At 36.7% G+C, this 10,736-nt stretch overlaps 2 protein-coding genes across 2 annotated transcripts; both read left to right on the top strand.

Annotated features, from left to right (window-relative positions):
• The first annotated feature begins 2,438 nt into the window (after nt 1–2,438).
• Nucleotides 2,439–3,980, top strand: LOC115989894 (ankyrin repeat-containing protein BDA1-like). Its single transcript, XM_031113768.1, has 2 exons — nt 2,439–3,035; nt 3,255–3,980. The coding sequence occupies exons 1-2, from the start codon at nt 2,439–2,441 to the stop codon at nt 3,978–3,980; spliced, it is 1,323 nt and encodes a 440-aa protein (XP_030969628.1).
• A 3,596-nt stretch (nt 3,981–7,576) lies between these two features.
• LOC115993155 (solute carrier family 25 member 44-like) lies at nt 7,577–9,659 on the top strand. The gene has a single exon (XM_031117444.1). The coding sequence runs from the start codon at nt 8,146–8,148 to the stop codon at nt 9,232–9,234; it is 1,089 nt and encodes a 362-aa protein (XP_030973304.1). The 5' UTR covers nt 7,577–8,145; the 3' UTR covers nt 9,235–9,659.
• Nucleotides 9,660–10,736: the final 1,077 nt, after the last annotated feature.

The raw sequence follows: 10,736 nt of genomic DNA, 5'->3' as shown, positions 1-10,736 counted from the left end.
ACAATACCGCCGACCTTAGAGTACAATACTTGGGACCATAATCCCTTATCAAAGAAAAAGGCGCTATTATGAATTTGCGAGTGCCGTTCGGCACAATAATATAGCATTGAATTAACGACACCTAGGGGCACAATATTTGCTAAGGAAAAGATATTATCGTAACTTTAATAGAGTTATTTGGCACAACAACGCCAACCTGCGAAAACAACACTTACCCCAAAAATAGCCGAGACGACAACTGAATGCTCGATACGGTGTAGGATGTAACCATCCGAAGACATACCACCCGCAAAATGAACAGCCTCTGTAAGTGGCTGAACTGTGGGGCGTTTCACCATCTTCTTAACACTTTTAATAGCTTTAACCTTTTATAGTATTTGAGCCGAGGACTAAATAACTTAGAATTTTTATTAAGTAGCCGACCTTACGAAACTCAGTTTTCTCATCCAAGTAGTTGGTTTCCCCATAGGCTTGAGTCCGAGGACCATGCAATGCCTTGGTTCTGTCCAAAACTCAGTTTTCTCATCCAAGTAGTTGGTTTCCCCATAGGCTTGAGTCCGAGGACCATGCAATGCCTTGGTTCTGTCCAAAACTCAGTTTTCTTTTTGCGTGGGACCTTGGCTTTAGGGGAGTTAACTCCTCGGCCAAGCCCCTAGAATTATCCGTGCGATTAACGCTACCGAGCGTAGCCCCTAGTCAAGAAGCATAGCCCCTAGCGGAACTTTACACTAAAACTCTACAACCAGTTGTTCGAAATGACAAGGGAACTCTCTCGACCTACCACCTATGCCAACACACAAGCTTTCCCCACAGACGGCGCCAATTGTAAGGACACGATTCGTGGCGAACCGTAACAGTGTTGGGTTCGCAAGTAAAACGGCCCAGACAATATGATTTGTAGAGCGTGGGTTTGAAAGACTAGGCCTTGGTCGCCAAACGGTGGGTTCACGTGATATGCATACATGGTTAAGTCGTCTTCGCCTTAGGAGTCTTTCTCCTGGAGGCGAGCTGGGAGGCTCTGGTTTTTGGCCATTTTTCTCAACCCCCTTTCTAAATTACTTACTTTTTTCTTTTATACTAGCCTGCGTTCACTGTCCTTCGTCCACGTGTAGGGTCAACCTTTCCAAGACTGATACTTGTCCCATCAATCCATACCCAAAGTCGTTGGGGGTGGTCGTAAAAGCCGAAGAATACGGCTCTGTCAGGTACAGAGTATTGAATGGCAGTAAGGGCAGCTTTCCCTAGATATTTTAGATTTTCTTTCAAGCTCAGTCCTATACCGTTTTTGCCCCTCTTTCCGATGGGACTTTGGGTCTGCCGAGGACTGAACTGTCCTCGGCTGTATCCCAAGGCTAACTTGTGCTTTATATTATTGAGCTTGGGCCATAGCCCTCCTCGACTTGGGCCTTTGGACTCCCCACGGGTAAATGGGCCTGGCCCATAAATTATTGGGCCCCACAACATCTAAGTGACAAATTGTTAAAAGTATATAAAAAAAGTAATGTCAATTGTAGCACTAAGTTGAGCATATTCAAGCTTATTTCAGCTAGATTTAAACAAAATTTATGCTTAAGATATTCAAAATTTTATTTTAAGAGGTCAAAACAAAAAAATTTAAAAAAAAAATTATATATATATATATATATATATATATATATTTAAATGAACCCCCTGGGTGGCTGTAGAGCCGCCCCTCAAATACTCCTATATCAGGAATCTAAAGATTATTATTAATGAATTTTAAAGACCGCCAACCACGATTGGATTATTAAGAAGAAACCATGCGATTTTTTTTTTTTTTTTTTTTGAAAAAAATAAACCATATGATGTACAACCCACATCTTGTCTTGCTAGGAAGGAATTATTAGGGCCAACCACACTGCTGATTATTATCGAACACCTGGAAATTTAATTTACAACCCACATCTTTTCTTGCTAGTAATCTTAACACTAATTCCTCCTCATATATTGAGACAATTGTGGTAGGGTAGCAAAGTATAAGATTCATAAGTCATAACATATTTACAACCCACAACTTGTCTTGCTAGGAAGCTTAGTACAAATTTCACTGATGCCTCCTCCCATAAATTGACAAAAAATTGTGGTAGGGGGACAATATTGAATACCTAAGTTTTTTCTGTGGTAGGGTTGCAATGGATAAGAATATTCCTGTTAGGACTAGTTACATTTATTTATATGAAAAAAACTTAAGTACAGTACTTTAGGTACTGTTTCTTAACTTTCTCTCTTAAGATTCAGCCATATGGTTACTTAACTAAAAAATACACTTCTATCTCATAAGAAAAAATTCACATGGAAGAATTTTAAAAAGGGAACCTAAGAAACAGTAACTAAATACTGTACCTAAATCTTGCTCTATTTATATTATACTTCTACTCTATAGGGAGACTATAGTCACAAAATATTTGGAGAGGAAAATGGAAATAAGGATGGAAGAAGATAATATAACAGAACTCCATGACGCATCAGAGAAAGGATGTACGGTCACGTTGCACAGATTGATCCAGAAAGATCCACACATCCTCAATAAAATTTCATTGACCCCTTTCAATGAAACTCCATTACACATATCAGCTTTGCTTGGCCACGTTGATTTTACTAGAGCTCTTCTAGCTCTAAAACCTCAGTTGGCTATGGATTTGGACTTCCATAAACGTTGTCCACTTCACTTGGCTTCTGCTAACGGTCATGTAGAAATCGTCCATGCACTGTTACGAGCAAATGAAGATGCATGTCTGGTTTGTGATCAAGATGGAAGAACTCCTCTTCACTATGCGGCCATGAGAGGAAAAGTTGAGGTTGTGAAGGCATTGATCTTTGCAAAGCGTGATTTACCTCGAGTTGTATTTGATGGGGGAGAGACTATTTTGCACTTGTGTGTTAAGTATAATCAATTGGAGACTCTGAAACTATTGGTGGAACCCATGAAAGATGACGGGGAATTTCTTAATTCCAAAGACCATGACGGTGGCAACACTATCTTGCATATAGCGGTGATGCTAAAGCAAATTGAGGTTTGTCTTTATTTCTTTTATATATAAGCCTTAAGGCCCAAACCCACCCAAAAGGAGTGTTGTCTCTTCACAACTAGGCAGCTTAGGCACTAATAATCTTAGACAATATTTTAGTGTGAGTATATATATATATATTGATTATCTCCTAATATTTACATTTTTATTGAGCATTTATGAGTGTAAGCTTGCTTAAAACTATAATTTTACAATTTCTTGAAGATCGTAAAATTCTTGCTTTCGATTTCCAAAGTGAAAGAAGATGCAAATGCTCTAAATTGGATGGGTTTTACAGCTTTAGATGTCTTAGAGCATAGTCCAAAAGATTTCAAACGATTCGCCCTTCAAAACATTTTAATGGATGCCGGCGTTGAAAGAGCAAATAACCAAAATAATCTTCCACCACCATCAGCAACCATGATTGGTCACCATGAATCAGGGAAACCAACACAATTAAGCAAGCAAAGGTCGAAACAAAAGGGTAATTGGATAGAAGAGATGCGTGGTGCATTAATGGTGGTGGCCACGGTGATCACAACGATTACTTACCAACCTGCACTCAGTCCCCCCGGTGGAGTTTGGCAATCCGATATAAAGGATTCTAATCAAGCTAATGCATGCAGCGGCAAAAACAAATTTGAAGCTGGAACTTTGGTGCTAGCCTATGGTGGTTACGAAGATGGGTTCCTTTATTTTTTAATTTGCAACTCCATTGCTTTTACTGCATCTCTCAGTGTCATCTTCTTGCTTATTAGTGGAGTCCCTCTTAAGAATAAATTTTTTATGGTCATCTTGACACTGGCCATGTGTACCACTCTCACATTCTTGGGCTTTTCCTATGTACTGGCATTCTTCTTGCTGATCCCATCAAATCTTAGAGAAAAACTTGGGGTAACATGCTCTTACCAATTGGTGTTTTGGCTTGTTTGGTTCTTCTTGTGCTTCTAATTCACATAATTCGCTTTCTCTATTGGCCGGTATGTAAGATCTGCAAGTCCATCTTTACATGTGCAAAGACGCTAATTTGTTGAACGAACCAGAATGGATGGAATCATCTCTAAGATGGGAGACTGAAATTGCTATAAGTAAGTGGATGAAGGTCATGAGGTCTTCAAATAAAGATTATTCCAGATATCTGTAATATATAATGGGTACTATCTAAGTTCAAAATACCCCCTCTTTTTTTTTTCTTGATTACTACCTTTGTGCTTCAAGTTGGAATGAAAGTTCAAACCATGAGCATATGTATTTCGTTGCATTTTATGAGTTTATGTGATGAATTTGAGATATTAATTTGTCAAAACTTTTTCTCTCTTTTTAATGACGACTAGTAATGATGCTTGAAATGAGGTGTGAAAAGGGATTTGGCCAGTCTAGATTGGATATTTTTATGTAGTTATTGGATCCTCGCCACATATTCTTGGCACTCCAGCTGTCTGTATGACGTTTGCAGTCAAGTTCCTCATGAATATGGTTCTCTTACTAAGAATAAGAAATGTTTGATTCTTATTGGAATCATTATGAAAGGAAAAAAGAAAATCATGAAAATGCCCCAAAAGGTAATCATTATACATACTTGAGAGTGTACTTGTGTCAAGTTAGGTTCAGCTAGATTGTGGATTTTCTTAGATTGAAAATGCCCCAAACTTGACCCAACCCATGACACCTCTAAAATAAACCCAAACTAACTTGCAAGGATTAGCTTGAGACCATTTTATCATATGTAATAAAACAATTGGGCTTTCATTCAACTATATAAATATATTATTCAATAAATTATTGCAATTTTACAATTAGTCGTAATACTCTAATTTCATCAAAATAAAAGTCTTAAAATAGTTAAATAAATCAAACTACTAAATTTAATGTAAACCTCTAAATAAATAAAATTCATATATAAATAAGAATTAATAGAACTATTCTAATAGTTAGGTTGAGTCAGATTACTCAAGTTTGAAAATTTACAAATCTAACCACCAGTCCATGACTCAAACCAAGCTTCAAACAAAATTTAAGATGATAAGACAAATTGAAAATCCAACTCATCAACTTATCAAAGACCAATCTAATGGTCCGTTTGGATTGAGAGGGAATAGAGTAAAATTAGCCTAAAATTAGCATATTTTCAGACAATTCTACTATAATCTCCCTCTCTCTCTTCTCAATCCAAACAGGCTCTAAAGTGTCACTTGTCAAATGGAGTTAGGCTTGTCCAAGTGGTGGGTTAAATGCACAGCATTCTATATTTTATTTTTTAGAAATACAGATGGACCTTATTATCTTACTTAATTATTCTTGTGTACATTATCATTATCGGTGCAAAAAGTTTGACATCAACGATGTGATACGGTCAGCAGACTCAACACAACCCCACAAGTCCTGGACACAAATTTTAGACCCTTTAGACCTTTACAACCAAATTTTATGTAGGAAACTGAATCTAACCACTTGTAAAATTCATACTAGGGAATAATCGTACAATTTACAAGAAAATAAAAGGAAAATACACTGAGTAGTAGACAGAACTAACAAAAGGGTAAAAAAATGAAAGAAACATAATTTTTCTCTAAAGCAAGATAGGATTCAAGTGACGATCGATCTTATACGTACCCTTTTAATCATCTTTGTTTGTTGATTTGCAGCCTGACACTACTTTCTTTGTATCCAACTTTGCTTTGCAGGTTTCCTTTGATATGGGGGAAAAAGAAAACTGATAATAATATTGACATGCTCACCTAATATGCTATTTTTTTGTGAATCATGTTGAAACTAGAATGGTGTCAGAGCATAATAAGCCTCTTGAGACAAATTAAACTGAGTATGTATTTTTATTTTTATGTAATGAAAATGAGAATAGAAAAATATTAATGTAAATACACATATGCATCTTGCCTATCTAAAATATAAAAATCCGGTCAAAAACCTTATAATTTAACTAGTTGCTATAGAAACGTCTAGGGTTTAATTCTCTCCTCCCCATTATTAAATAATCAAAACAAAATACATACATTCAGTTGCATTCCCTATACACACAAGTATCCAGGATATGCTAAACTCAGCTCAGCAAATCAAATTTTACTTCAAGAAATCTTTGTGCGAGATTCAACATTTAATTATGGCTGAAATAAGGATGAACAAAACCCCAAACGTCCAGTCCATTTAAATTAGGCTTTTAGCCTCCACACAATCCCCACCTGTCTAGGCCAATCCGGCTCCTAAAGATGTCTCCACCAACATTAAAATCAAAATCATACACATAAGCCCATCACTAGCTTATGCTTTAGCACCATGGGCTCCCTATTATGTTCACTCTAGTCTAGGCCGTCCCTATCTCCAGCCTCCCAGCCCATGTGTTTGAGGTTTAGAGGGTAGATGGCTCGGGCCCTATGCCTACTTCTTCCTCTTATTAAAACTTTTTCTTATTCATAAAAACAATAATAATAGGTAAATGAAAAGGTTAGCGGATGTCATAAAAAAAATTTAACTGATTTTTTTCACAATTTTTTATATTTCTCATAAAAGTTATATTAAAATTTTCCTAAAATAATTCATGAACAAATATCCTAAAAACCTCTGTCAATCAAACCTATAAATACATAAAATAAAATCGCTATGCTAAAACTTCTCAAAAAAAAAAAAAAAAAAAAAAAAAAAAACAAAACAAAACAAAATCACTATGCTTCATAAATAGAAACCCCAATACAATACCTCTTTTGTGGATTTTACAAAATAGTCTGCCTATATAAGCCAATCTACTCTTTGCTATTTTGAAATTAGGAAAGTCACGAGTTCAATGCATTTTAGAAGTGTGTGGATTCACATGTGATTGTCCTTTGCAATAACTCTATAACCAGTCTTTTTTTACAATTTTTTTCCACAATTTCATAACTTTTTGCAATAAATCTATAATTACAATCATTTTTACCTTTTCTTCTACAACCGTTGAGTTGACCGTTTATAAATAGTAGACAATAAAATGGTACTGAGAGAAGCATCAATGATATTTTGGCAACTCAAATATTGTGTATATAATATTAGAGTAAGACTTGAGTATAGTACTTAGGTACTGTCTTTTAGATTCCTTTTTTAAAATTTTGACATATGAATATTTTCTCATAAAATGAAAGTGTATTTTTTAGTTAAATAGATACATGATCTTAAAATGAGAACTTAAGGAACAGCACTTAAGGTATTGTACCTCAGTTTTGCCCATATTATTAAATGCAATTTATTTTCTGCAACACATGGCAAAAGGCCATAGGTTCTTAAACATCATGTCTCCCACACTCCCACACACCGGATCTAATCTCATCCCAACTTATGGATAACGTTCCCATGTCACTCACTAGTCACACCTTCAGACATACGTTGACGAATAACAAAATCACAAAAACAAACAAAAACCCCCCATCAATCCCAAACTACCCCGTAATCCAAAACCTCCACGTGTCAGTTCCTCCCCCCATTCCCTCCTCTTCTCTCTCCTCTCTCTCCCTCTCAAATTCTCACCTTATAAAACCTCTCATTTCCGGTAACCCACCTCTCTCTCCCACTCTCTCACTCTCTGTACGGACAAAAAATATTCTCTCTCTCATATTTTCTTTTCTCTCTCTAAAACGTATATATATAAATAGTGTGTTTCTATGTATGAATTTGGGAGAATTTTGATCTAGAATCGGAAGCCCAAGAAATTTCCTTTTTTTTTTCTTCTCCGGCGAGATCCGAACTTTCCGGGGAGATTCTCCGGTGGACGATGCTCCACTCTCCGGTAAGGTTCTCTGGTAAATTAAGTTCCTTTACCAAGAAATGTTAGATCCTTTCGTTTCGGTTCACCCCCGATCCAAAACCTGGTTCCACAAGAGGAAAAAGAACTAGAAAAATTTCGAATCAAATTTTGTTAACTTTTTATGTACCATATTTCAATAGATTTTTTGTGCTGGTTTTTTGTACAGTCCGTACAATTAGGGTTAGGGTTAGGCTTTTTTTGAAGTTTCCAATTTGGGGGTGTTTTTTTGCATTAGTTTTTGTACATATTATGGTTAAATTGTTGAGTTAGAGCTGAATTTTGAATTGAATTTTGTGAAAATTGTAAATTTGGGGGAAAGTGGCTAAGATGAATTTGAGTGCTACCGAGGAGGAATCGCCGTCTACGGCGGCTGCGGCTGCTAAAGAGGTTCATATTCCGGCCGAGATTGACTGGGAAATGCTTGATAAATCGAAGTTTTTCTTCCTCGGTGCTGCACTATTTTCAGGCGTGTCGGGGATGCTTTACCCGATTGTGGTGTTGAAAACTAGGCAACAAGTAGCTCAATCAGAAGTGTCTTGTATCAGGACTGCTTTTTGGATTGTAAGGAATGAAGGGTTTAGGGCATTGTATAGAGGATTTGGAACTTCCTTGACGGGCACGGTTCCAGCCCGGGCGCTTTACATGACTGCATTGGAGATTACAAAGAGTAATGTGGGCTCGGCCACGGTTAGGTTAGGGGTTCCAGAGCCGACTGCCACCACGGTCGCCAATGCAGCTGCAGGGTTGAGCGCCGCGATGGCTGCACAACTTGTTTGGACTCCAATTGATGTGGTGAGCCAAAGGTTGATGGTTCAAGGTAGTAGTAGTAGTAGTAGTTGTGGTGGGAATTTGAATTCACGTGTTGCTAATGTGTCGGCGTGTAAATATGCTAATGGGATCGATGCATTTAGGAAGATTTTGAATACAGATGGGCCAAGGGGGTTGTATAGGGGGTTTGGGATATCGATATTGACGTATGCGCCATCTAATGCTGTGTGGTGGGCATCTTACTCTATTGCACAAAGGATGGTATGGAGTGGATTTGGATATTACTTTTGCAAGAAAGATGGACATGGTAATGAGAATGGGGTGAACACGTTTAGGCCAGATTCAAAAACTGTAATGGCAGTTCAGGGAGTCAGTGCAGCCATGGCAGGTGGTGTTTCGGCTTTGATTACAATGCCACTTGATACTATTAAGACCAGATTGCAAGTCTTGGATGGGGAAGAGAATGGGCGTCGAGGGCCAACTATTGCACACACAATTAGGAATTTGGTTAAGGAAGGAGGTTGGGTGGCTTGTTACAGAGGATTGGGGCCTCGGTGGGCTTCAATGTCCATGTCTGCAACAACAATGATCACTACCTATGAGTTTCTGAAGCGAATGTCAACAAAGAATCAGGAAGCTGTGACATGATCAGATGAAAATGAAAAGAGGTCTTTGATCTTTGTCTAAATCCTGTTTATTTTCCCTTACTTGTTTCTGTTGTTCTCTGTTTTGGCCTTTTTTTCGGTCTCCTTATAGCCTGCTTTACTGGTTAACCATTGTAAGTCATGGCAGATTTTATATATGAATATATATATATGAAATAATTCCTTTTTTATTTGTTCCTTCACTACACCAGTACACCTTATGTATGTTATCTCAATATGGTGTTATCCAGAACTTCTGGTTCATGTAATTTGCAAAGCTCAATAGCATAATTTTGGGTTCTCTTTGTGTTTATAAAACATTTGTTTCACTTTCCTTATGGGACTAGTTTAGCATGGTCAAGATTCCTTTTGTTGCAGATTCAATTGCTTATGGTCTTGGGAGTAAATTTATTCTGCAAGCATTTTGTTTGGTCTTTGGTGGATAGAAACTTAGGCATCACTTGGGGTTCCCATCAATGTTTTATTTTTTATTTTTTCATGATGTTATTGATTAATTGGCACATGCTAGCTAGTGGTTGTGGATAACTTAAAGAAAATGGTGGGGAATACCTTGCATCTTGGATGGATGTGGGACTTGTGAGAGAATATTTATAAGATTTAAATTAAAAGCTGTATGACCCTACCATATCAGTCTTAGCACTCACTCCAAAATCTTGATTTTATTTATAATTAGTAACTTATATTAAAATGTTTGGATTATCTACTGCAATCGTATTAATGACTCATTAAATAATTAATGTTGGCTTATCTACTGCAATCTTGTTAATGACTCATTAATTATTTGATGTACTCCCTCTTCTTTTATGATCTGTGAATAGCTAATCTGACGGCCAAAATGGCTGAGGACATATTTATCTCATAATAAAAGTCTCTAGTGTGTGTCCTAGTCATTTTGGCTGTGTATATATAGCATCTTCTTATATTTAATGTGAAAAAGAGGTAATTTTCACCAAGCACCACACTCATTTAATATTAAAGCATGTAAATATATTCTTATACATTCTTTCACTCTGTTTGTTTCGCTGAAAAATCTTCTATAAAGATAGTTTTCCACATTTTCCAGTATTTAGTAGCATAAAAAAATAAAAATAAAAATTGGTCAACAGAAAACTCTTATAAAAATAAGGCTTATTTTCTATAGGATGTTTTCTTAAAAAAAAGAAATTTGGAAAACAATCTCTTTCTCACACAGTGTATAACTTTTATAAATATTATCTTCTTCGCTCATTCAACCTTTCTCACAATAAACTCTCTCACTTCTTCTCCTCCTTTTTTTTTCTTTCTTCTCACACCCTCACTATCACCCCCTCTAGCCTCTTCTCTTCCCACAGACTTCTCTCTCTATCTACCTTTCTTCTCTTTTTTCTCCCTATTTGTTCTCCCCTCTATAACACCACTCTTTCATAAGGTTTGTATTTTTTTTTTTCTCCTCACAGATCGGTCAACGGTTCTATAACAATTTTTGGTATATTTATCAAACTATTT

This window comes from Quercus lobata, chromosome 5 (assembly GCF_001633185.2).
Source record: "Quercus lobata isolate SW786 chromosome 5, ValleyOak3.0 Primary Assembly, whole genome shotgun sequence".
Taxonomy (NCBI): Eukaryota; Viridiplantae; Streptophyta; class Magnoliopsida; order Fagales; family Fagaceae; genus Quercus; species Quercus lobata.
Note: the sequence above shows the minus strand (reverse complement) of the source record. Positions and strands in the feature narration are given on the sequence as shown.

Excerpts from the sequence above, each read along its gene's own strand:
- LOC115993155 (XM_031117444.1), top strand. The coding sequence starts at position 8,146 with ATGAATTTGAGTGCTACCGAGGAGGAATCGCCGTCTACGGCGGCTGCG.
- LOC115989894 (XM_031113768.1), top strand. The coding sequence starts at position 2,439 with ATGGAAATAAGGATGGAAGAAGATAATATAACAGAACTCCATGACGCA. Across the intron at positions 3,036-3,254 it reads TGATGCTAAAGCAAATTGAG|ATCGTAAAATTCTTGCTTTC; the intron begins GTTTGTCTTTAT and ends AATTTCTTGAAG.